This window comes from Lagenorhynchus albirostris, chromosome 7, assembly GCF_949774975.1.
Source record: "Lagenorhynchus albirostris chromosome 7, mLagAlb1.1, whole genome shotgun sequence".
NCBI lineage: Eukaryota > Metazoa > Chordata > Mammalia > Artiodactyla > Delphinidae > Lagenorhynchus > Lagenorhynchus albirostris.
The window spans coordinates 21706053-21733749 of NC_083101.1; the positions used below are offsets into that span (position 1 = coordinate 21706053).

At 40.8% G+C, this 27697-nt stretch overlaps 1 protein-coding gene across 7 annotated transcripts in view; it reads left to right on the forward strand.

Moving 5' to 3' along the window:
• The window catches only part of SUSD1 (sushi domain containing 1), a 133694-nt gene that overhangs the window by 25187 nt on the left and 80810 nt on the right, over positions 1-27697 (forward strand). For 6 of the 7 annotated variants that reach the window (XM_060154633.1, XM_060154628.1, XM_060154630.1 and 3 more), the window contains exons 4-8: positions 76-228; positions 869-1048; positions 13890-14069; positions 23807-23904; positions 24513-24699. In XM_060154633.1, the coding sequence (XP_060010616.1) occupies positions 76-228; positions 869-1048; positions 13890-14069; positions 23807-23904; positions 24513-24699 (798 nt within the window). The remainder of the gene's footprint in view (positions 1-75; positions 229-868; positions 1049-13889; positions 14070-23806; positions 23905-24512; positions 24700-27697) is intronic. The other variant, XM_060154632.1, reaches the window with a different exon arrangement.

The following is a 27697-nucleotide window of genomic DNA, read 5'->3' on the forward strand; positions in this document are numbered from 1 at the left end:
CTGTCACAATGTCCCCCCACTTTTTTTCTTTTTTCTGTTTTTCTGTCCCTTCTTATATTTGGGATGGGTCTCAAGACATAGATGAGTGTGAGGTTTCCGACCGGTGCAGGCATGGAGGACGGTGCGTGAACACTCGTGGGAGCTTTGAATGCTACTGTATGGATGGATACTTGCCAAAGGGTGGGCCTGAGCCTTTCCATCCAACCAGAGATGCCACGTCGTGCACAGGTGGGTTTCTGTCAAAGAATGCAGCATCCGAAGGTAAGAGTCTGTTGGTGGTGACTTTCTCCTGCTCTGAGCCTAAGTCTGTGGGTCTGTATTGGGGATGTGTGTTGGATCTGTTCCTTTGTAACCTATGAAATAAAATAACAGTCAAGATAGAAGGGGCTATATTAAAAAAGCTAAAATTAGTATGCTTCGGGGATTTTGAGTTGTTAATAGATATTCAGATGTTAACCATTATGTTAGATAGTGAACAGAGCTGATCTGGTAAGAGCCACCATCTCAAAAGTGACCAGGGAAGTTATAAAAGCTTATATATCTTAAGGTATTGTGCAATTCAGATGTTTTACTTTGCTGGGCTAGGCTTCTCCTCTTTAGTTAGTATCAATTAGTGAGGGTTGATTGCCAAATCCTTTCAGTTTTGTGCATGTATAAATGCTATTACCTGTGGAAGGCCAGAAGAATGAATAGAGACACTCACTGGAAACATGCCCAGAAGTCATGTGCAAATGAACCAGCCTATTTAAAATATGGCTCGGGTGTGTATAGGTGAGGGGAGAGGGCATGAGGTAGAGGTGGAGAGAGATTATGAATTTTGAAAATTCACATTCATATAGCAATGAGTTTGACGTTAATTTGTTTTCAGAAATAGACTGTGGCACCCCTCCTGAGGTCCCAGATGGCTATATCATAGGAAATTATACCTCTAGGCTTGGCAGCCAGATACGTTATGCTTGCAAAGAAGGATTCTTCAGTGGCCCAGAAGATACAGTTTCAAGCTGCACAGCCTTGGGCACATGGGAATCCCCAAAATTAAATTGCCAAGGTGAGTTTTCCAAAGGTCCAGCTTCCCAGCTTATACCATCTTGAGATTGTTTTCATATTTCTCTCTAAATCTCTCTTTGGGGTACTGAATGAATTAAATAAATCCAGTAAATTCCTATTGTTTCTAATAGGTTTTCAGTTGATTCTCTTGATATTTATAGGAATAATATTTTATCATCTGCAAATAATGATAATTCCATGTTTTGTTTTTCTATGTTTATAAAAGTTATATTTTTCTCTTGACTGACCACTTAGCTTGTGTTTTCAGAACAAAAAATTAAGTAGTAGTATTAACTTTGAATATTCTTTTCTTATTCCTGACTTTCATGGGAGTGTTTCATGATCTTGGCTTTTTGATGTTACATACATCTATTTATGTTCTTATGTACACGGAGAGAGTGCTGTGAGCCAAGTGCTGTTCTAAGCATATATATATATATATATATATATATATAGACTCATTCAATTACAATATCCCTATGAGTGTGTGCTATTATTATCACATTTTACAGATGGGAAAACTGAGGCATGGAGAAGTTAAGTAATTTGTTTGAGGTCATCCAACTAGTAATAGAACTGAAATTTGAACTTAGAATTCTAGTTTCTGAGATTGTGTGCTTAATCACTCTGGTATACTGCTTCCATTTTTGTGATGATGTTGGCTTTTGGTTTGTTTCTACTTTTGGCTTTCTCTCTCTTCATCAGTTCACCAGTTTTTGACTATATATACATAATATTGAGGAAGACTTCATCTATTCCCATTTTATTGGGATTTAAAAAAAAATCAGAAATGAGTTGTTTTATCACGTCTTTTAGGCATGTATTAAGGTGATCATATATATTTTTTCTCCTTTTAACCAGTTATATGCTGGCTTATATTTCCTGATCAATACTAGTTGCTGGAATGGATTCTTCTGGGTCTTTGGTGTTTTTTTTCTTTTAATCAGCATTATATTTGCTAAATTTTACTTAGAAGTCTTGCATTGATATTCATAAGTCGAATTGGTCTATTTTCCTTTTCTATGCCATCTTTGTTGGTTTGGGTATTAATGTTATTCTAAATTTTGAGGAAAGAATGTGAAAACATTTCCTTCTTTCTGTATTCTCTGGAATACTATAAATAGGATTTTTAAAGATTTCACCTAGAAAACCATCTGGATGTGGCACTTAGGGAGAGGCAGTCCTTGGGATAGTTAAAAAAATTAATACTTACTGGTCCTGTTTAAGTTTCCTGTTCTTGTTGATATCCATTTTGGTAATTTACATATTCTAAGAAAAATCATCTATTTCAAGTTTATTTTCAAATTTATTTGTAGAGAGAAGTGTAAGGCACTCACGTTTTTGATTTTCTGTAGTTATTTTATAATAGTGAAATATTGGAAACAATTTCAAATGTCTGTTGATAAGGAAATTGGTTAGATAAATCATAGCATGTACATAAAGTGGATATTTTGTAGCCAATAAAAATTACGTTGGGAAGAATCTTTATTGACATAGGTAAGTATTAACAGTATACTACTGAGTTACAAACTGTATGAATAACATGGGCTTAACTTTGAAAAATGTACATGTAAATGTACATGCAAATGTTTCATATGTACATGTATGTTTATGAAAAAGTTTAGAAAGCTATATATCAAAACATTAACCATGGTAGTTTCCACTGGGAGGCATCCTGGATGATTTTTTTTTATATAAATTTATTTATTTGTTTTTTACTTTTGGCTGCGTTGGGCCTTCGTTGCTGTGCATGGGCTTTCTCTAGTTGTGGCGTGCGGTGGCTTCTCTTGTTGCGGAGCACGGGCTCTAGGCGCTCAGGCTTCAGTAGTTGTGGCACGCGGGCTCAGCAGTTGTAGCTCGAGGGCTCTAGAGCACAGAGTCAGTAGTTGTGGCACACGGGCCCAGTTGCTCTGCGGCATGTGGGAATCTTCCCGGATCAGGGCTCGAACCCGTGTCCCCTGCATTGGCAGGCGGATTCTTAACCACTGCGCCACCAGGGAAGTCCTGGATGATTTTTATATTTTATATACTTCCTGTATTGAAGGAATTTTTTTTAATGCATTAGTAAAAGTAACAAAGTTGTTTCCATTTTGGAAAAAATAAAAAGTTTTCAGTGAATTTATTGCGTAGCTAAGCAACCTCAGTGATGCACTTGGCTAAGTTAATCCTTTTGATATTGATTTGCAATTCAGGCTTTAAACACATTCTGATAATTATCATCCTGCGGGTTAAGAAATTCTAAACGTACAATTGAGTTCTAACATTATCTTTCCATGGATCAATTAAAATACAGAACTTAGATTAAAATGTGCCATAATGTATATCAAAGAACCCCCTAGAGATTTATATAAGAAACTCCATATAAGACCATTTGTATTACTTTGAAAATCAGTAGTCATCCGGATTATTGTACTGAGAATATTAGAGGAGAAGGCTTGTTCCATTTCCCAAAGAACTGTCATTTAGCAGATCTTCACTTCTTTTTTCCCTCCTGTAATAACTGTTCCCTTTGCCTGCTGACACCCTCCCCCCTCTTCCTCCCCCGTTTCACCATATGGCCACCGGCTTCTCCTGGCTGTGCCTGCTTCTCTCTAAACACACCCCTCTTATTTATCCCTCATTCTTCTTTGGGGCTCCAGAATCTGGGCTATGTGCCAGCCGGCACTGTATTTTTAGCTCAGCGTTATGAAGCCACAGGAATTGGGAATTCCACTAAAAACACTAGCAAACTGTGAACTTGGATGCTGAGAAGCAGGTACTTTTGAAAGGAGCAGCCGTGCATTCCAGACGGCAGCGTGTGTGTCGGATAACGGACTTCCCCATTAGAGAAGACACAGCTGGCGGCTCCTGTTGTTTGCCTTTTCCCAATTACCGTGTCCCTGGAGGCTCTGCTGCTGCCTTGGGGGTGGGGGGTGGGGCATTGTGACACAAGTTCCGCACCTGAGCAGGCCTCAGAAGTGCATGTTGGAAGTGAGGATGAAATCTTCCAAAATGGGTAGGAATTTGTGGAAACATCCATCACACATTTCCATGCGCTCTCTGGAAAGGACACCATCTCTAGCTTGCATTTCCTATTATTTTGCTATTATTATTACTTTCTTAAACATTTTTCTGCTGAACATTTTATTTTTCTAATTTATTTATTTTTGGCTGTGTTGGGTCCTCGTTGCTGTGCGCGGGCTTTCTCTTGTTGTGGAGCGCAGTCTCTAGGTGCGCGGGCTTCGGTAGTTGCGGCACACGGGCTCAGTAGTTGTGGCTCGTGGGCTCTACAGCGCAGCCTCAGTAGTTGTGGCACACGGGCTTAGCTGCTCTGCGGGATCTTCCCGGACCAGGGATCAAACCTGTGTCCCCTGCATTGGCAGGATTCTTAACTACTGCGCCACCAGGGAAGTCCCTTATTATTATTATTATTATTTTTGATTTTCAGAGAAGGTGCCAGTTTTAAGTGACAGCTTAAAGAATTTGAGTTTTTATAATTCAACCAAGCCAGGAGCAAGATGAGGGAATCACTTTAACTGTGTTATCATTAGCAACAAATCCAGAGTCCAGCATACTTGATAGATCCTGTGACTAGGTAAGTCTGGAGTCTGGGAGCAGAGTAAAGACAGGTACACCACGAACTGTTCTGTAAGGGTGAACTCCTAAGTATCATGTGAGAAGAATGGGTAAAGATTAAGAGAGTTCAGGTGGGGGGATTGGGTGGTTTATGGAAGGGGTGGCATTTGTGTTCTTCCCTTTGGTAGTTTGCCTCTCATGGAAGGGTCCAGTGATGAGTGGTTTGCAGTGTAAGCAGACCAGTTGAGGGTTCCGGGACTATCTGTCTTCCAGATTTTCTTCCCATCCTTTTTGGGGCCCTATCTTCCTTTCGGGCCGGGAATTCTCACCAGCAATGTGTCTGGTACTGAACAGTCCCTTTAAGAATCCGCTTCCAAGCTTACTACTTCTTCTTAAAACCTTTCTAAAAACAGTGAAATGACCACTGCACTTAGAATAAAATCCAAACTCCTAACCATGGATTTTGAAGCCAACAGGGGTTTGTCTTTTTTGGCTTTTATACAGGCTACGTCTCCCATCATTCTCTCCCAACCAGTATGTCAATCTCTTATCAGCTTCAGGGCCTTTTCTCTCTACTTGAAATAATTGCCAACCTGTTTTAAAAATTGTTATTGTGGTAAAATACACATAATATAAAGTTTGCCATTTTAACCATGTTTAAGAGTACAATTCCACGGTATTAAGTGCATTCACGATGTTGTGCAATTAACACTGCTGTCCATTTCCAGAACATTTTCATCATCTCAAAACAGAAACTCTGTACCCATTAAACAAGAACTCCCCATTCCCTCCTCCCCCTAGCCTCTGGTAACCTACTTTCTGTCTCTGTGAATTTGTATTGTAGGTACCTCATATATGTGGACTCATACAATACTTGTCTTTTTTATATCTGGCTTATTTGACTGAGCATAATATTTTCAAGGTTCATCCATGTTATAGCATGTATCAGAACTTCATTCCTTTTCTTCCTTTCAGTTTTATTGAGATATAATTGACACACAGCACTGTGTAAGTTTAAGGTGTGCAGCATAATGATTTGACTCACATACATCATGAAATGATTATCACAATGAGTTTAGTGAGCATTCATCATCTCATATAGATACAACATTAAAGAAATAAAAAAGTGATATTTTTTTCCTTGTGATGAGAACTCTTAGGAATTACTCTCAACAATATTCATATGTCATGTTGTACATTTCATCCCTAGTACTCATTTATCTTATGAGTGGGGGTTTGTACCTTTTGAAGAATATCATTCCTTTTTCAGGCTGAATAATTTTCTACTGTATGTGTATACCACATTTTATTTATTCATTCATCTGTTGAGGGAGGCTACCTGCTTTCTGCACAGGAAGTTCCTTCTTCTCTTTCAAGTTTCAGCTGAAATGTCGTCTCTGACATTCTCTTGCTTAGTACCCAACACGTAAGTATATTATTCATCATTATTTTCATAGTTTTTATCAGTCTGCCCTACTGGGCTGTAAATCTGGGAGCTCAGTGACCATGTAGTCTTCTTCAGTATCATCTCTTCAGCACCTGGCACAGTGCCTGGCATACCTAAGGCCTGTAGAAGCACCGTGAATCACCCCCAAAAGGTGGCCCAGATGATGGCAGGCATAGTGGAATTGGCTTCCAGACTGCATCCCAGCTTGTCCTGTGGCTGAGCCTTGCTGAAACCCTGGCACATGGGCTTCAGTAGTTGTGGCTCGTGGGCTTTAGAGCGCAGGCTCAGTTGTGGCACACGGGCTTAGTTGCTCCACGGCATGTGGGATCTTCCCAGACCAGGGATCGAACCCGTGTCTCCTGCATCGGCAGGCAGATTCTTAACCACTGTGCCACCGGGAAAGTCCTGTTTATTGGTTTTTGATTCAAATGTTCTGTTTACAGCTAGAACATTAAAATGAAGAGTTTTAATGTTATTTTTTTAAAAAAAGAAAAATTCCTATGCAGCTCAAAGCATCAAAAACCATTTCACCTCTATGAATGGAAGATCTTTTTAAGAGACATGCTGATAAACCCGTGTTTTTTTTCTTCCAGCACTCACGCTTTTACCTACCCTATCACCTCCTCTGCAGTTTCTGAAGTGTTCAGATTCTAGCTGTTTCCATATTAGACACTATTTGTTGACAGTAAGTGTTTTAATGTGAAACGGAAAATTTTCTTTTTCCTCCAAATGATCTATGAATACGATCTGAAGGAAATGTATTATTAGTTGAGGTTAAAGTTCATGGGAAACTTTAGAATAAAAACTCCATCAAAAAGTAATTTTTTTCTTTCTAATGTCTTAAGGGCAAGTACACTTTTTGTTACTAAAGGGCTTAGTTACAGCCGTTAATAAGCTATCGACACTTTTGGGACTGTGCTTCAGGGAATGCTATAACCCTCCCATTTCCTTTTGATGACTGTGATAACATTGTCTAAATTCAAGTAGCCACATATTGTGATGTTAGATTCCAACGCCCAACATCAGTTATGTACGTAATTTAATGCCCAAGTGATCCTGGATTGAGGGTCTAACTAAATTTGGCCAAACTCAGAACATGCCATAAAGTACATGAAACTTTGTCGTAAGGTTACGCTTTCAGCCTTATTCCTTAGGCCATATTTCTTACATATAAACTTCACCAAAATTAATGTTCCTAATGATATTAATAACTCACATGACTGCAGGGGATATTCTAAGGATATAGAATATAGACACAGCCCACAAAGAGCTTACTGTTAAGAGGGGAAGAGAACATTTTTATAAATTAAGAAAGTATAGGTATAAATGCTGAATTATCCGATCTAGAACATGAATGTAGTGTAGACTCTGGTTTCATCTGCCTAGACTGTTTGGGCCCTTACCACCTACCGTGTTGCACTAAATTCCACGTGTTACATAAACCTTCTGATCTTATCCTAAGGCACAATAGAGACTTCTTCCTATTATTGTTGGGTAAAGATGAACACTGGCTTTAATGTGATTTTCTTCCATTTTCGTACTTGTATCTGCCCTTTTACTGGAGTTTTTCATCTAGTACTTTATTTTTCTGGGAAGATCTTTTTTTTTCCCCCCCTTTGGTCAATATCAATAAGTGGAATAGGTCAATCATTTATTCTCCCAGCATTTGGCAAAATGTCTGCCTCAATTTATAGACATTATTGGTCATTCTTTTTTCTTTCTCAGCTTGGTATTTTTTGGTCTCTAAAACAGTCTTAGATGAAGCCTTATTTTACTCTGTTATTTCTGTCATCACTCACATGATTGTGCTGGTATGTGTCATAAATAGCAGTCATTGGTGGTACAGTCAGTTGTTGATTAGATGCCATGAATTGCCTACACCTTTCGTCAAACAGATTTCCTTCTGGAATATTTTCTTGGGTAGAATTTTAAGGCTAGCGGTGAGGATAAACATTTTTACCTTCAAGATATGAAACAGAGTTACAATATCAATGTCGTCCTTGAAACTGGCACAACACATTGCCCCCCAGGGAGACAGACCTATTTTGAAGTTGATTATTTGACTAAAATCACAGATAATAGGATACTAAGGAAAAATTCCCGGCCATGTTCATAATTAGTTGACTGTATTCCTGATGCAGATCCAAACGTTGTTCCTAATGTAATTAGCCAGAGAAACGTGTGCTTTAATGAACACCCCTATGCATATGCAATACAAAATTTGTGATGCTTATTTTTTTTCTTTCCTTTGGATGTTAACTGTTTTTAAATGGCTTCTTTCCTTGTGATAATGATATTTTTATTACCTATTGCAGTATCTGTTGGATTGATTTTTGAATATGTCTTAATAGAGATCACCTGCTTTCTTGGGTACCATTTGGTCTGAGTAGAAGTGGCAGTGGCTGCCATCTCTCTTAAGCATGGTGGGAATATTTGTGATGGGCTTATGTTCCAGGCAAGACCTGGGCCAGACCCCCATGTCATAGGGTTAAACATCATTACCAAGAGGGCTTCAGGGCAAATACAGTGGCAGAGGAATTCCATTTCCAGCAGCTCTCTTCTCTGGGAAAGTTCTTGGAGACAAGATTGGGGCAGAGGGAGTTGTCATAGAACCCTTCCAGACTGATTTAAATGCTTTTTCATGCAACCTTTTCTTCTGAGGTTTTAGCTAGACTATAAGGTCAGTCCCAGTCAGAGCCTAGAGTGGACCCCTTTCAGTGTGAAGCTGCCCAGATATAATGGACCTGGACTTTGGGGTCACAAAAACCATGGTTTGAATACTGGCTCTGCCTTTTTTTTTTGGCTGCATTGGGTCTTCGTTGCTGCGCACAGGCTTTCTCTTGTTGTGGCGAGAAGGGGCTACTCTTTGTTGTGGTGCGCAGGCTTCTCACTGTAGTGGCTTGTCTGTTGCAGAGCACGGGCTCTAGGTGTGCGGGCTTCAGTAGTTGTGGCACGTGGGCTCAGTAGTTGTGGCTTGCAGGCTCTAGAGTGCAGGCTCAGTAGTTGTGGCAGACGGGCTTATTTGCTCTGCGGCATGTGGGATCTTCCTGCACCAGAGCTCAAACCTGTGTCCCCTGCATTGCCAGGTGGATTCCTAACCACTGTGCCACCAGGGAAGTTCTGTGGCTCTGTCTTTTAGTAGTGGTGTAATTTTTGAATGTGACAGACTCTTAGGACCTCCATTTTTGTACCTATAAACTACATGAGAAAAACCCATCTACCTTGCAGTAGGGTTTTCTGTGAGAAATAAATAAGATAGTGTATATCTAATAGACTACCTTGTGTTTAGTAGGATTTTGATGCCTGCTATTATGATTAAAATTATTGCAGTTTAAACAGCTTTCCCAGAATTCACTGGTACAAGACTGATACGTATTAGTTTTTGTGGGTCTTTTTCTCAGCTTTCATCTACTTGGTGTCTGGTAGCTATGTTACCTCTTTTGGATACAAAATATAGAGGTAATGTGTTCCTGTCTTGTTATATATACTTACAATTTACTGATGTGTGTTTCCTTCCTCAGGGGTTGTGATCATATCGAAGTAACATATATTGCATCTTGAACAATGATAAAGTAGTAGCAAGCTAGCAGTGAACAACTGTTTATTATTTACTATGTAAAAACTACTATCGTAAGTAGGCATTGTGGGGAAGCAAGGGATTATAAGATAAAGATGCTGCCCTTTAGGAACTGTCCATATATTTGGGAAGACATAGTCATTAAAACAAACCCACAAAATCCTCAAGGAGGAAATAAAGGTCAAATGAATAGGATAGATAAGTATTTTGATTCTACTTCTCTCACTCTCACATCCAGTCTATCACCAAGAACCTTGTTCTGCTTCCAGGATGCATCTCGAATCCATCCTCTTCTTTCCGTCTCCGCCATCACCTCTCAAGTGCATCTAAGACCTCATCTCTCTTTCTGTTGGGCTACTGCTGTAGACACTAACCAACCTCTCCTTTTACTCCTGTTCTCCCATCCCTTATCTACCCAACAGTCAAAATGGTCTTTTAAAAATCTAAGTCAGATTATTTCATTCCCTCGCTTAAAATCCTCCAATGGCATTCCACTGCTTTTAAATAAAACCCAGGCTCTTTCCTAAGGCTTACAAGGCCCTCTGTGACCTGGCTCTGCTCTTCTCTGCACCTTCATCTCATGCCACTCTCCCTCTTGCTAACTGTGCTCCAGCCAACAGGTTGCATTTCCCTCTCTGGAGCACATCAAGAGCTTTCTCGCCTCAGGGTCTTTGCATTGGCTATTTCATTTGATTGAAATGTTCTTCCTCTGGTCCTGGACATGACTGGTTCATTCTCATCCTTCAGGTCCTAACTCTGATGTTACCTCCTCAGAGAGCTCGAACCGTTCCTGACCACTCTATTTAAAAAGTCTTTCCTATCCTATCACGTTATCTTTCCTCCTACATAACATTTACTACAATCTACAATTACCTTGTTGATTTATTTTTTTTGTCTAATTATTCTCCCCCTAAGTTCTGCGAGGGTAGTGATATTTTCAATTTTGTTCTCTGCTATAGTGACTAGCATAGTGTCTGGCATGTACTAGGTGCTCAGTAAATATATGAATAAATGAACAAATGAACATAGGCCACGAAAGTTCAGAGGAAAAAGGGATCCCTCTATTAGTCATGGAGCAGATTCATCACTGGGAAGGATTTTGCTAGGTCTCAGGGAGACAGAGTGTACCTCAAGGAGAGAGAGAGGATGAGCAAGGTGGAAGGGGGTAGAAAGGGGGCATATACTGTAGGTTTTCAGAGATGGAGCTGCTCTTGAGAGGCAGTGGGTGTAGGAGAAGGAATCTGAAGGATGTGGATTCTGCTCCTAGCCATCACATGACTACCTATGTGACTTTGGATGTTTTATTTAACCGTGTTGAGCCATTTTACCTGTAAAATGGGGGAAATAATCTCTACCATGGAGGGTTACTGTAAGAAGTAATGATATATACTTGGGGCCCTATTGGGATGCATGTGATGCTAAATGGTAGCTATTCATACCAATGTTTAATTTAGATTCTCAGCTGCGGATGTGCATACAAATCAAATTTGCACCTTTGTAGAAATGTGGATGCCAAGAACCCAACTCAGTACTACTCATTCAGAAGAGTTGTCTCTGGGTGAGGGTGGGGATGTGTGTGTGAGACTCCAGCATGGGTGATTGGTTCAAAAGCTCCCCAGGTGATTCAGATTGTATAGCTATTGTTTAGAACCATGTGTTTAATCCAAGCCACGCCGGAATCCTCTCTAAATATCTCCTGCCAAGGGACTGTCCAACTCGAATAGCTCTGTGATGGGAACTCACAGAGTTGGGTCCAGATTGCCTACCACTGGACATCTACCTGAGTCCCTAGAGGACAGGCTATTGATTTCTTATCTACCCCCAAGTTAATATTAATTTAAAAACATCTTGGGACTTCCCTGGTGGTGCAGTGGTTAAGAATCCGCCTGCCAATGCAGGGGACACGGGTTCGATCCCTGGTCCCTGAAGATCCCACATGCCGGGGAGCAACTAAGCCCGTGTGCCGCAACTACTGAGCCTGCGCTCTAGAGCCTGCTCACCGCAACTAGAGAAAGCCTGCGTGCAGCAACGAAGACCCAACACAGCCAAAAAAAAAATCTTGTCGTCCCAGCTAAAGCCACCATGCCTTCCATTATTCTTGGTGATGTCCAATATAGGAGCCAATTTAGTTATCTTCTGTACTCTTATTCCTTTAGTATCTATGCTTCTCCCCTAATCTGACTATCTGTCACCAGGTTCCCTCCCATATCTCTCCAATATGCTGTTTAGAATTCCAGCTTCAAGGTCAATAAACCTGCATAAACCTATACCCTCAATCTATTCACTGATGATCCCTCTAATTTCCTGCTGTAACTGAACCCTGGCTTAAACTAGATGTTTTTGATGTCAACAATCACTGGGCAGTCTTAGGAAACATTAACCACCTGTTCGGTTGGTTGCTCCTGTACACACAAATATACTCATGTCTTGGAATGTTTTGGGCCAGTAAACATGTCTAAAGGTTTGATGTTGGGAAAACATTCTGAGGGCCAAGGGTCTTGTCTTGTGTCTGGTCAACATGTATGAGAAGGGAACAAATTCCTATGAGCAAACATGGGACTTGAGAGATAGATAGGGTTGGAGGATTTATTTAATGACCACCTCATTCTGGTCCCATAACTGCTCAGGATTTGCATCTGCACTGACCAGAGCCTAACTCTTTTTTGAAAAATATCAGAGCCAAGTGACTGGTCAGGTGGGTTGAGCTGTTATATTGAGAGTCTTATGATAATTCCAGTGACAACAGATGAAACCCTGCTCCAAGAGGCCTCCCTCAGGGAAGTAACTCTGGGGTTCTAGAACAGACCAGACATCCATAAGGGGTTGGAGAAGAGTACAATTACAGTAAATCTACCAATTCTGTATCAGAAGCTCATTTAAGAGAAGCCACCTATTTCTAATGCCATGAATGGTTAATGGGGAGTTGGGAACAGATCGTAACATTTTCTCTGTTTTTGTATGCTTTATCTCCGTAAATGGACTCATGTTTTAAAAGTCTGGATATCAAGAGTGCTTAATTTTCTTGGCTTTCTGCAGATGGGGGAGAAAACTAAAAATCAGAATGAAGGCCAAAAGTTATGTATTTTTCTTTCTGGATTTAGGTATAACTGGATTACATTTGCAATTATTATGACTACGTTACTTTATATTTTATATTTATTACGTTTTCTTGAATAAAATTGTGTCTATGAGCTCCCCACTGCTGTATGGGAAATTTAGCATGTTTTATTTCTTCACTTCGCTGCCCAGATTTTATTGAAATAGTTTGGAATTTAATTTTCAAATTATTAATTTTTTTACATTGTTCAGCCTTTAGTTCTAGAATCCTTTACTGCTAGTTCTATCCAGCTCTACAGTCACACTTAAATAATTATGGAGACTTACCTGTACATCCTGCTGGTTTCATTGCTTACTAGTGTTTCTTCTAAAGCTCTGTCCTTCTCCTTTCTTAGGGCATTTATTCTGATTCTTTTTTTTTTTTTTGCTGGTCTGAGGTTATTTTTAAATTTTTTTTCCAGAAAAGATATATGTATAGATTTTTTTAAAAATTGTAAATATCTGAAAATGACTCTTTTATTCTTATATGAAGTAGAGTTTGGCTGGGTCTAAAATGGTAATGTCATAATCCCTGTCCTTCAGATTGTTTTCTGTAAATATTCCAGTGTCTTCTGGTAGTCAGAGTTGCAGAGAAGAAATTTCATGTCAATTTTATAATTCCAGGTTTGTCTCCCTCTATGCAACTGATTTATTTTTCTTTGAAAGGTACATATATATTGCATGTTTAAACTATAAATACTTTCCCCATTAATTTGCTTTAAAAAGTTCAGAGATTTTGTATATATTTCATTTACTCTTCAGTTAGCAAAAAACCCCCAAAAAACTGCATTTGCATTATTATCTACTCAGGAGTTAATGATCTGAAGATACATACTAAAAGGTACCAGAAAATCTTAATATGTAAAATAACCCTGAGATGGATTATTTCATTGACCAAGGAATTCTCTGTAGTATAAATAATCTCATAATTGGAATATTTTCTATACATGCATGTTTATAAATTTTATTAAATTCAGAGATCTCTATTTTCCTTACTTCTGAACGATCTTATTTTAAATACCTGCAACTGGATTATTTGATGGGGTTAGTGTTTTCTCTTCTCCCATATGACTAGACTCTATCATTGCTGGATATTTATTTCTAAAAGGTGAATTATGGGGTAGAAGTCATGGGTCATAACAAGTGCTGTGCTACTTCCCATTGCAGAGATCAACTGTGGCCGCCCTCCGGAAGTGCAGCATGCGGTCCTGGTGGGGAATCACAGCTCCAGACTGGGCGGTATGGCTCACTATGTCTGTCAAGAGGGCTTTGAGAGCCCTGGAGGAAAGATCACTTCTGTTTGCACAGAGAAAGGGATCTGGAGAACAAGTACTTTGTCATGCACAGGTATAGACTCCATTCTGTGGGTCTCCTGTCTCGTGGAAGCAAACAGCAGAACCTAAAACCTTCGGTTGCTTACCCTGTGTACTGCCCTGGCTGTGCCATTTACCTGGGCAGGTACCTGGCTTGAGGTTTGTCAGCTAAACCCTGAAGATTTAGAGGGTGGATTGGGAAAATAAGTTGGATAGGAAATTTTATGCATCTAATCTTTTGAAACCCCCCTTAAATCACAGTGATTCCTCTCTCTTCTGCTTGGTTGCCTGAGAGATTTTTCGCCATGAGCCATTTTCTCAGGGGGGGAATACTTAAAAGTCCTAATTAAGCACATTTGACAGCTTTTCAGAGAGAAGGTGGTGTAATGTATATCTAGGTTTTTAATGTTTATTTTTAATCGTGGTAAAATACGAACAACGTAAAATCTACCAACTTAACGATTTTTTCAGTGTTAAGTAGATTCACGTTGTGCAACCAATCTCCAGAACTTTTTCATGTTGAAAAACTGAAACTCTCTACGGGTTAAACAGTAACTCCCTACTTCCCCCTTCCCACAGCTTCTGGTACCACCGTTCTGCTTTCTGTTTCTATGAGTTTGACTAATTGACCTCATGTAAGCAGAATCAGGTAGTATTTATCCTTCTGTGACTGGTTTATTTCACTTAACATAATGTACTAGAGGTTCATTCATGTTGCTGCCAATGGTGGGATTTCCTTCTTTTTTCTGGCTGAATAATATTTTGTAGTATATATATAAACATCATGCTTATCAATTCGTCCATTGATGGACAGTTATGTTGCTTCCACCTTTTGGTTATTGTGAATAATGCTGCTGTGAGCATGGGTATACAAATATCTCTTTGAGACCTTGCTTTCAATTCTTTTGGATATATACCCCCAAATGAAATTACCGGTGAAAAGGAGTTTTGAGACTTCAGTTCACGTTCTAGCAGTGCCATGTGTTAGCTGTGTGTCATTAGGTGAGGCATTATTCTCTGGGAGCCTCAGTTCCCTCATCTATAAAAGGGAGAAAATAAAACCTGCTTTTCCTACCTCAAATAATTGTTGAGAGGGAATCAAATGAGATAATCTATGGGGAGCATTTTGAAGTTTAAACCACTGTGCCCATGTTAGGTCTTTTACTGAAATTATTAACCTTGCTTGAAGAGGATCTTCTCATGAGTCAGAAGTGTAGACTTCCACACGCTTTATTTCACACCTCGGCCTCCAAGAAATAAGATGGGAAAAGGCAATGATTCTTAGGTTAGTGGTGGTTGGCCGTGGGTGTGACAAATGGTTGTCACCTGGTCTTGAATGGCTCTGGGAATTTATTTCAAGCTGTTAACTTGCTTGGCTCTGCAGAGTGAAATCTCTAGGTCGCTTTGGTCTAGGTCTCTGGCTTGATTTTGTAGCAGAATTATGGAAGAATGTCTTGGGTGTTGCCAATCAAAGTTTTCCATAGGAAAGTCTAACCAGAGCAAATACAACAGGCAGACTGCTGGTGATTATTTGTCCATAGAGGAATGGTTCATGACCATTTGGGGGTTAGGAATTTGATGAAATCTAACAATTTGTTCAGTAGATGTTTATTTAGCATACACTGTGTGTGAGGTACTTTGCTGGACACTACCTTCTTGGAATTTACAGGGCAATAGGGTAAATAGACTTTTCTCCAAAGAAATGCACATACGGATATAATATTTTATAAAATCATGGACCTCTGAAGGCCTTGGGTAAAGCATCCCAGGAGTAGATGAAGAACTTATCTCTGCTGCGGAGGCCCTGCCTGTGCCATGCATTTCCCACATTCATTTTTCTCCACCACAACTGCAGCAGGCTGTAAGCTAGAGATTGCAATCATAGTAACAAGGAAGGGCAGACACGGATGAGAACCCAGAGATCGAGTTCAGCTTTCTTTTAGGTCCCATTGACTGGCCAAACTTGCACAGAGAAGCAAGGGCAAACCTGTAACTAACGCCAAGGACTCCAGAGTCCCAGTCTTCATACTTGGGGACATTGAGAAGAGCTAATGCCGTTTTGAACCAGACTGATGGTCATTCCAAACTATTATTGCACCTCCAGCAGCACCTCTAAGAGTTATTTGGAGGAAGTGAGGCAGCTGCCTCGTGGGTTGCTGAATTCCACATCTGGGGAGGTGGTCTTGGCCCAGAGCTGCCTATGGAGTCACTTGGTCAGAGAGCTGGGCCCAGCTTCTGGACCCTCAGCCATATTTGCTTCATTGTTCAAGCTGCTGTGCCTCCACCAATCAGAATTCAGTGGGGGCACCAGGATTAGTCACTCCATGAAAAACCAGTGGATCCGCATGGGGCATAGTAAGCCATTAATTAGCTGATGCTTGTAGAGCACTTTGAAGAACAAACATGTTATGTAACTGCTAATTATAGTTACCAACCTCAGCCTGCCACGGTTGGCAAAGTCTCTGGCTCCAGCTGCAGCTGTTGCCATGGGTTTATGCAAGCTTTGATTTAAGGAGAGAAAAGCCTTTCTCCCTGAGGGCTGTGATCTTTCTGTGAGGAGGCCTCTATGCCCTCAAGCAAGATTGGCAGCTAAATTCAATTTCCGCAGATAAAGGGGGCGATTTACATGCTGATTAATTCATGGCACAGTGCACATGATCGCTGGGTAGGTAGGTACGAGAGGCTTCTGGAACTGTAGTGAGAGATGCTGGTTACCATGGCTCACGCTCAGCTGCCCTCCCTTCCTTCTTTTTCCTGTTTTTCACCTATTTCTTCACACCTCGCCTTCTGTCCCAAATCTCTCTGTGTATTTTGTATTTACCTCCTTCAATGTTCACTTTTGGGCTTTTTCCCCATCTTCTTTTACGTTTCTGCCTAACCTGTGAATGCCTTCTATCCCTGTCCTTTGTTTTCATTCTGTTTACCCATCTTTTTATACATGAGTGTTTCATTCTAAATTGGGTAGAATAATTTATCTTCACTTTACGTGAGTTGTTGTCAGTTAAAAATATTTTTGGAGTCCCTATTTCTTTGGATTAATAGGACAGATCTGTGTGTATGTGTATGTGTGTATATATATATATATACACACACACACACACATATATATTTAATTTTATTGAAGTATAGTTGATTTACAATGTTGTGTTAATTTCTGCTGTACAGCAAAGTGATTCAGTTAGATATGTATATGTTTTTAATGGAGTGTGAACTCCAGCAAGGTGGTGGGACTTTTTTTTTTTTTTTTAAGGCCAGTTTAGACTGGAAACTCCAGAGAGCTGAGAATTAGGCAATTACTTTAGTGTCTGGAAAAACCCCAGGTGGAAGCTTGATGTTCAGTGAGTTGGTTTACCTCAAGATCAAAGGGACTGATCCATTCTTGATAAGACTGTCCCTGGCTTTCATTCTGCACAGGTCGTTTGGCTTTTTACGTTTCGAATCTGAGTTAATAATGATGAAGTGGACGCTCACTCACTCCAGGCTCTCTAAAGAGCAGCATCTCTATGGAAACACAGAGTGGCTGCTGGGATCCTTTCTGGGCCCCTCACCCGACTCAGGGACCGAGTCCAAATGCCTCCAGGCCTCCTGTTAGCTCCTGCCCTTCTGTTTTGTGGTCGATCCTCCTCTTCAGCCCAGTGAGTGCTCACTTGCAGCTGGACATATTTCAGATAGAAGAGAAAGGTCAGCCGGAATAAATGGGCACATTTATGCAAATAGCCGCAGGGCTGGGATTTGTTTGAATATGTGCGTAATGTTTAGACCGTCAAGCATTATAGCTACCATTGATCATGCACCAACTTAAACACCCACGGCTCTGCTAGGAGCCTTGATGCTTGATTTCATTTTGTCCTCAGAAAAACCCTGTGAAGTATTGATGTTTTCATTTCATAGATGAGTAATCTGAGACTCATAAAAGTGACGCAACTTTCACAGGGTCTTTCAATGACTAGTAAATGGCAGAGACAGGATTTGAACTCAGGCCTTTAGACCTGGAAAGCCCACGAGCTGTCTCCTACCACTTTCCTAAGCTTGAATTCTTTGTAGACCACCCTGACAATGTTTGCCAGAACTAAAGTATTTTTTAATTTAATAAGTTTCTTAAAACAACTTATGTTTAAAACTTAAATTTTAAATTTATTGATCAAGGACACAGTAATATATGTGATATCATGAGTTTGATGAACACCTGGGCTTTTTCAAATATACACAAAAATCAATACAAAGCAAACATATAAAAATATATTCATGTGCCACCAAAAAACTCATCCTAAAGTGAATAACGCATTTTAGGAAAGCACTACTTTAAGCCATGCTGCTTCTACCTATTTTATGTGACTCTAATGACTTAAAAAGAAGAAAGGAAGCATAGCAAAACTCTTATAGCCAAACATGCATTTATTTAAAGTTGTCACCTTGGGAAGCCATACCCTCATTTCAGGGATGCTGCTATTATCAAAATGTGTTGGTTTTGTAATCTATTTGGGAATTGCCTTTGGAGGTAGTTTATGAGTCATATTAGAAGACTGGTCATATCACTTTGGAAAGCAGATACTAGAAATGACATTGAGCTTGACATTCTGTTAAGGTCTCTTGAATTTATTCTGTAGGACCTTTTACTGTTTTCAAAAGTAGAGAAAATGGATATAAAATTGGAAACCAAGAGAGTGCACTAGACTAGGCCCTGACCACAATGGGACTTCTGAGAGAGCAGTCTGTGCTCACTGTCTCTGTCCCCTCCCACCCTGTTCTCTTCTGAGCTTCCTGAAGGAGAATCAGGCGTCCAACACCCCACTTCACTGTTGCTCTCTCTCAAGGTCACTAATGACCATGGTCTAGTGCCAGTCCTCCTTCCTGTTAACCTTTCCACAACATTTAGCATTGTTGATTATCTATCCATACATTTATCAATCTATTCAACCAGTCAACCAAATAATAAATATTTTAAAAATATCTATGTCCAACCAACTGTATTAGTTTCTGGGGTTGGAGAGGTAGATAGATCTTGTCTTCGCTGTCATAGAGCTTACATTCAGGAGAGATAGACATTAAATAACTAATCACAAAATTATTTAGTTACAAACATGATGAGTACCACAGAGAAATACTGGATGCTAATAGAATACTAAAATACATAACTTTATATATGTACATTTATACACACACACACACGCACACACCCATGCACCACATGCAGAATCTAAAGCAAAGCAAAGGTACTTTATAACCCACGGAGGCTTTGGTCCCCAAAGTCCAATGCAGAGTTCAGTTGGATGCTGTGGGGGCCTACTTTGTTTAGGCCAGAGGAGCCTAAACGTCCTACAACTGGACAAGGCAGAGACCTGCTCTGCCTGCCTCTGTCCAAAGTCAGACCTCAGATCTGATCATGGCACCATGTGCCCTCCACTGGGGAAGAAAGAGCCATGTGAGGGGAGAGCAAGAGGTCGAGCCCCCAGTGCTTATGTTCTGCTCCAGGCCCTTCTTGGGTGGGAGCGAGGAGGTCGGGAGGATTGGTAGAAAGGAAGGGAGATAACGTTCGAGGAAGCAGACACTCCTTCAGATCTTCTCTTTCCTTGACTCTCGAGGCATCACACTCTCCCAGCCAACCTCTGACCTCCTTCTGCATTCCTCTTTCTCCTCTAGTTTCCCCTTTGGTTTCCATGTGTCCCAGTGCCCTGCTGTCATGCCACCTGCTCTCCATGTCCTACCTGGGCATGTCACCTGCACCCAGGGATTCAACTACCATCTACCCATTGATGACCTTCAAGACTGTTTTTTTCACCCAGGTAGATGAACTCAGACTTAGCATGTTCTAAACACAATTCGTTCGTCTCTTTCTCACAAACCCAGTCTGCTTCCTCCTATATTTCTTATGAGTACAGTAGAAGGCGATCTATTCAGACTCTCAGGCTCAGAGACTGGCAGTCAGCCTAGACTCCTTATCTCTTGCCTCCTATTGCTTTCCTTCAGAATTGCTCACGGTTTTAAATCCAGTGCCCTTATTTCATCTTTTCACTTTTTTGCTGAATAGCTACTTCAGTGCAAAGGCTCTGGGCTATGGAGTCTGGCAGATCTAGTTTTGAATCCTGACTTCACTGCTTACTAGCTGTGTGACCTTTGGCAGGTTACTTAACTTCTCTAAGCCTTAGGCCTGTAAAATGGACACTATAATGTCAAATTCATGGTGTTATTTTGAAGATTAGATGAATGATACATTTAAAGTACCGTACATGCTATCTGGTCCATAGTAACAACTCAATAAATGTTCACTCGTTATTGATTTTATGATTGCCTCCTATGACTGCTGGGAAAATGTGATCAAATCTATAAAGACCTACGTATCAGTGTTTGATGTATTGTAATCACTGAGTAAAGGGTATCACATTCCTTCCTTGTGACCTCCAGTGTCTCTTTCAAAATACACCAGAGTTATCTTTCTAAAAAAAGAAGTCCCCCACACCATTGTAAAGCAATTATACCCCAATAAAGTTGTTTAAAAAAAAAAAAGGAAGTCCCCATCATCTTCCTGCTTTTAGCCCTCCAAGGCTCGTCGGAGTAAGTCTGCGCTTAGTCTAGCGAGCAGGTCTTCCCAAGTCTGATCCCTTCCTCTCTCTGCAACCTCGCTTCCCCTCTTTCCTCCTCCCCAGCACATTACACGTCTCTGTCTGAATCTGCCACACCCTTTACGCTTGCAGGCATTGGACCTGCTGTTCTGTCTTCTGTCTTCCTCGCTCTTCAGCCATTCAGCCCTGAAGGTCATGCCCCCCACGAAGCCGGCTTCCCCAGGTCTTGCAGTGAGAGTTGGTGGCTTCTTTCTCTATACCTTGTGGTACTTGTGTGCAACTTTGTCCTGATATTTATCAAGTTGTAATTTTTCTGCTTATACGTTTGCTCCCTCCATTAGAAGCCATGTTCCTGAGGGAAGGACTTCTGTTCTGATCATCGTCACAGCCCAGTGCCTGGCATGGGAGGACGCTTGGCATGCGATAATCGTTCAGTTAAGGGTCAGTGGTGAATAAAGTGCCCTGGAGTCAGTTCCAAAGAGAACTTCCAGAAATGTTTTCAGTTTTCGGTACTATTAGAATTAGGGCGTAGCCTCCCGAGTCATCTCTTTTAAAGGGGCAGCATGGATATGGGTGTTTAATAGCTGATACCTTTATAACGAAGTCTTTCCAGCTGATTCGTAGACACCTGGAGGGAAAAGCAACCGGATTTTGTTATGCTACTCCTTGGGATGAAATATCTGACATCCCTAGAATCAGATCTGGGTCCCTCTGTGCAGAGAGCATGGCAGAGCCTGGAGGCAGATAGCATTTTTGAGATGTTATTTGCAGTTGTCATAGTGAATGAGCAAAAAGGAAGAACAAGAAAGGAAACTTTCATGTTTCCTTTCTAACCTCTGCTTGGGTGGCAAAGAGGTCCCGAGTGGGAAGGAAATGTGCTTTACTGGCAACTCAGAGAGAAGGTGAGGGGTGGGATGTTTCCTTTTCCTTCTGGACCAGGGGGTGAGTATCAGAGGGATGTGGGAATGAGCAGAGGAATCTAGAACTCTAGGGCTTTGAAGGTCAGTGGAGAGGGAAAGGGCCAGGAATATTTGGGGCTTGTTCAAGCTGATAAAAGACTGGTGCCAACATCATCATTATGCTACCCAAGGAGGTGAATGGATAGGTCTTTGCATCTATCAGGATACCCATGTCCACAACTGGAGTATTTCTTTGATTTCAAATTATCTGTGCTCCAGGGAGAAACATTGATGTAGAGACCCAGGGGTGCTTTAGACAGCCGTAGGTGATCCTCTGGTGTCTCTCCAGAAGTTTGCCTGTTTTCCTCTCTCTGCCTCCATTTATTCTCACTTATAGTCAGCTGACCTGGGCTTACCCAAGACCAGGTAATGTGTGACATAGAATCTCGGCAATGCTGCTGAAGGGATGATTTAATAAAGATATAAACTCTTCCATAGGCAAAGAGAGCAGTAGACTAGGGTCTGTCTAAAGATAGTATTGGTTCTGAGTAGAGGAGAAATTAGTCAACCCTACAGGTGCCTGAGGTGCAGGCTCCCTTTCCCACTTGGAGGCTGAGAAGAGATTTACTAGAAGGGAAGGATGGGAGCTGAGATGAAGAGAGGAATCTTCTGGGGCGGAGACTTATCTTTCTCACCCTTCTTGATGGGAGTCTTACCTTGGGTTTCTCAGAAAGCAGGGCCTGAGGCAGAGGGCTTATATTTTTTTCACAATAGGGAGTGCTATCCCAGGAAGCAGGAGTGAGGGCTAAGGTGAGTAGAGCAGGGAAGGAAGCAGAGCCAGTGTAAGGACGCCTTGTTGCAGCCGTCTTCACTGAGTGCAAGTATTGCTCCATCAGTGCGACAGCGCCCTGAGAGGTCTTTGTAGGTCTGCCCTTCAAGGGGAAGAAAGATAAGGGGCAGACTTATCTAGTACCTCCTGTCCCCCAGGAGGTGTTAATTCCCCCCACTTCAGGTTGCATGTGCTAGGGTGTGCAGCAGGGAAGCCCCAGCATGGGAGACAAGACACGGTCATGGTGTCAAAGCCCATGCAGGGCTGGAACAAGGAACAGGAGAAGCTGAGAGGTTCTAGAACATCCACAAGGGATGTCTGATTCAGTGGGGAAGCTTGAATTTGGGCTGAGGAACATTCCTGTGTGGTGAGGTGATGATTCCCTTCTCCAGAGGTGATGATTTGGTAACTTCTACCCGCAGGGAATTTTATTCCTTTTGATGTTGGTGTAAGTGAAATTTTTTTTTTTAATTTCCTTTTGGGATTGTTCCTTGCTAGTGGACAGAAATGCAATTGATTTTTGTACATTGACCTTGTATCCTGCAACCTGGCTGAACTCCTTTCTTAGCCTTGTGTGTGTGTGTGTGTGTGTGTGTGTGTGTGTGTGTGTGTGTGTATGTGAATTCCTTAGGATTCTTTATAGACAAGAGTATGTCAACTGCAAGTAAAAATGGTTTTACTTATCTGCAGGGAATTTATTAAATGGATAAAAAGCTAGATCCTTGCCCCCTTCCCATCTGGACAACTTCCTAGGTGGTTTACTAGGTTCATTGGAAACTGTGTTACCTCAGGAACCGAGGTCCTAATACTGTTTCCCACATTCCCAAATATATTACATGAAATACACACAGAATATATAAAAAAAGCAGAACAACTTGAAGAAATTAGTGGCTTCGGAATAAGTCAGGATTAAATAGCTTCAGTTAAAGGAGCTCTGGAAGTATCCAGGGACCTTGTGGAGAATTTATTTAGTTTACCCCGGCGGGTTACTCCTGAGGAATGGTCCCATGTGGTGATGCGTGTCATTTCCCTCTTGGGAACAGCAGTGACCTGGAAATAACGCTCCATCAACTGGGTGGGATGAGGAAGCCAGAAGCTGATCTTACCTGTGCAACTGCAGGGAAGATTCAGGGCTCAACTCTGGGCCGCTTTCTATCCCACAGGAGTGGAACACCAGTGGCATCCAGTGGCCTGTCAGACCAATCACAGGTTGGAATTCTCACCCATACTTAAGCAGGAATCTTTCCTTTTCCTCCAAATCAGGTAATGGGCCAAGCTCACTCATGGTGAAGTTAAATTGGGTGATGGCCTGGGGTAGCTTGAATTGCTGATTCGGTTTCTGAATCAGAGCATGAATGGTGATCATCAGAGAGACCAGCTGGGCAGATAAACTAAGTCACGCCCTCTAATGTGGTGGCCATTAGGGTTTTTCCAAAGCCCATCAATGCATTTTGTGAGTGGACTCTCTCTTTTTCTATTTTAGAAATAATTACAGAAATTAATGACGTGTCAGTGTTTAATAACACTTGTGTGAGGTGGCAAATAAACCCAGGAAGAATAAACTCCAAGATCGTATATGTGGTAAGTAAAGTGAGCTCCTTTTTCCTACTAGGGCAGAAATAGTTACCATGGGAATAAGAGTAGGAGGGACTTGCTTCCGGAAGTGCTTCTCAATCTAATAGCTTTCAAATCCCATAGTCCTTTAAAAAAGTGAACAGAATTTTAAAGATATCTGGATTCTTTTATTTTACATTTTGAGTTTAGTCTATTTGTCATCCTCCATATATGTGTGTGGGATGTATTTATATTTGGCATCTTCATTATCGCTTGTTTGCAAGCTCTTGTATTTCACTCCCCCAGAACAAGCCTAGAAGCATCTGCTGCCTCGGTGACAGTTTGCAGTGAGCGGGTCTCAGGTTGTGTTGCCTCCATTGATCGCTGGTCATTTGAGTGCAGGATAGCACTCCCTGGAGATACTCCTCATTTTATGTTACTTCTCAGCATTTATGGATTACTGGGCTGATCAGATTTCATCATCAGATACCTGATAGCAGAGGTTTGCCCTATTTATCTCCCCTGGGGTGAGCAGTGCAGTATTAAAGGGAGTAGTAAGGGAGTAGGTTCCAGCACCACAAAAATCTCTCTTGTTTGTTTTAACTGAAGTTCTCTTGTCTTTTCCCCTCACAAAGATATACATAAAAGGACAACGGTTGGACCCCATGGAAACAGTTCATGAGGAGACAGTTAATTTGACCACAGACAACAGGACCCCGAAAGTGTGCCTAGATCTGTACCAGGGCACCAACTACACCATGCACATTTCTATTGCCTCTCCCAGACGCTCTGTGCCAGCCATCATTGAGTTCCAGACAGCTGGTAGGTGGAGGTAAAGTCTCATTTCCTCCTAGAAAATGCTAAGCACAGGATGTGGGAAAATGTGCTTCAGAATCTACTGGTCAGGAGAGTTCACGGTTGCTTTCTGAGATTTGTAGCCAGAGGATTAATTACTCTAGGCTCAGAACCAGAGCGGGTCTGGTAGGAGAGATTCCTCTCCTATTGATGCCAGGCTGAATGGTCACTGATGTGTTGATTCTCAGCTGCGTCCTCTGGTTGACGTGGAAGGTAATAAGGCATTTAAAAGAGGAGAACAGTAGGTGATGATGCAGTCCATTTCAGTTATCCAAGGCAATAGAGGGTAGCCACATGGCTTATCTTTGGTAGGAAACTCAAAAGTCATTCACTCTTGCCTATGGTAAAGGTGGAGCCAGGGAGGCTGACCCAGGAGCTGTGCTCCAGGATGGGAACTGACCCTAGGACTGATTGGGGGTGGAGAACCGAGCTGAGAGTGGGCAGGTGGAGAGGGGGAGGCAGCCTTAGGATGCAGGAGGGTAGATGTGGGGTGAAAAGAGGCGTGGACAAGAAGGAGCTTCAAGAAGTCATAATAAACCCCAATGCACATAGTTATCACATGGATTTTTATATCATCATGACAATTACAGTAAGTTTTTTTTTTTTCATAATTCTGGTTGTGGGGTGTCAGGACTAATTAAACTCCTAATAAGCAAACCTTGAAAAGCCATTGGTGTCATTTATTATTTTGGATGAGTTGAGGTAGTTCTCAACTAGCTATTTGATGTCCTAATTAAGAAAACTCAACCTTTAGGTGTTGCTGCCACTAGGAACTGGGAAGTAACATGGATGTTGCAGAAATAATTGAAGTCTGCCAGTCTTAACGATATCAAGCCAACTATGAAATTATACAAAATAGGTCTCAGGGTATTTGTATATAAATAAAACAAAATGATTTATTTCTAAGTAAATACTAGGTAGGGAAAGATATTGTCAAATTAATATAGTAACTAGAGAAAGTTGTTCAAAGTTAAAAATAAACTACTGTGGATTTATTAGGAATATGTCTTCTTTGAAAGAGCATCCCAGGACTCCAAACTCATCTGTCTCTGTTCAGTCAGAATGAGAGCTTGCTGTTCAGTGTCAGCTGTTTTTACTAATATCCTCTTCAACCTCTTCAAGTTAATTTCCACTGAGAAAAGCGTGGCCTTTTGGGTCAGACATACCCGGATTTGCATCTTAACTCTGCTGCTTAAGAGTTGGGTGACCATGACTGAGTTTTTTAATGTCGCCAGACCTCCTTCCTCTGTCTGAGATGTTAAATGGAATTGGATTAAATTTGCAAATTAACCTAGTGAGAATTGGGATTTATATTGAATTATTCCAACTGGGAACAAGGTATGTTTCTACATTTACTCCCTATCTACTCAAATTTTGTCTTTGCTGTTTCCTTATGCACTCTTGTGAAGCTCTGTCATTCCCGCCTCTCTATCCTGCACATTTAGCCATCTGATTTCATTATTAGCGTTATGCTAGTTCTCTTTAAATGAATTGGGAAGTTTTCCATATTTTTTATACCTTGGAAAAGTTTATATCACTTTAGAATTATCCCCTTCCCTTAAAGTTGGACACATTGCTCTTAATATTATTTAAGTTTCACCCCTTTGGGGGATGATTCTTTGATAACTTTGTCAGTTTCTTTTATGTTTTTTGGGATCTGTTTATGTTTCTTACATTTTCTTGAGTCAATTTTTATAATTTGTACTTTCCTAAGAAACGTCCATTTCGCTGTGATTTTAAATATATTGGCAGATATATTGGCAGAATGTCACATGGAATATTTGTTTACAACTCCTCTGGGGTTACAGATTATATAACCCCAGGTTATTTTGATTTGTAGTTTTGTGTTTCTCTCTTTTTAACACTTGATCTGCTTCGCTTGGGTTGTCTGTTTTATTACTGTTGTTTTCCCCAAAGAGTAATCTCTTGGGTTTTTAAATTGTTTTTCTTTCTCTGTCTTATTAATTTCTCTCATTTTTTTTATTATTTCCTTCTCCCTAGTTCTCTTAACTTCATTATATTGTTCTATTACTAAATTCTTGAACTGAATGCATAGTTCAACTTATTTCCATTATTTTCTGTTTGATAATAAAAGCCTTCAGTGCTTCTTTCTCCCTTCCCGATTTGAGCTTTGCCAGAATTCTTTAGGCATTTATACATGTTGTCTTTATCTTTACTTTCAAGACATGGTATAATTGCTATTCTGATTTTTCCTTGATCAAAGAATTATTTATGAGGGTGTTAATATATGTTCTCTTTATTTTTACTTTACTTTATTATATACTTGCTATTTTTTATTTATATATTTATTATTTTTTGGCTGCATTGGGTCTTTGTTGCTGCGTGTGGACTTTCTCTAGTTGTGGCGAGCAGGGGCTACTCTTCGTTGCAGTGTGCAGGCTTCTCATTGCGGTGGCTTCTCTTGTTGTGGAGCATGGGCTCTAGGCGCATGGGCTTCAGTAGTTGTGGCACATGGGCTCAGTAGTTGTGGCACACAGGGGCTTAGTTGCTCTGCAGCATGTGGGATCTTCCTGGACCAGGGCTTGAACCTGTGTCCCCTGCATTGGCAGGCAGATTCTTAACCACTGCGCCACCAGGGAAGTCCCTACTTGCTAGTTTGATTTCCTCATTGATTGAAGGATTAATTATGTGTGTTATCAAGTGGTAGGTTTAAAATATTTTTAACATTTACACTTTGTTGTTGATTTCTAGTTTTTTTTTTTACATTTTAGTATTCTTTGTGGGGAATTTATCAACATTTTCTTGGGGCTTACTATTTGGCAAAGTTTTGTGATAATAGGTAGAGTGTTTGCTTGTAAGGTAAGATCTAGTCTTAAATCAGCTCTAGTAGTAAGGTTTTTCAGGACTTCTGTTTTTGTTGTCGTTACTGTTCTTTGCTTACTTGGATTGCCATTCTTCTCAGTTTCTCTTAGAAATTCTAATTGTTTTGTTTCACACATTTTGA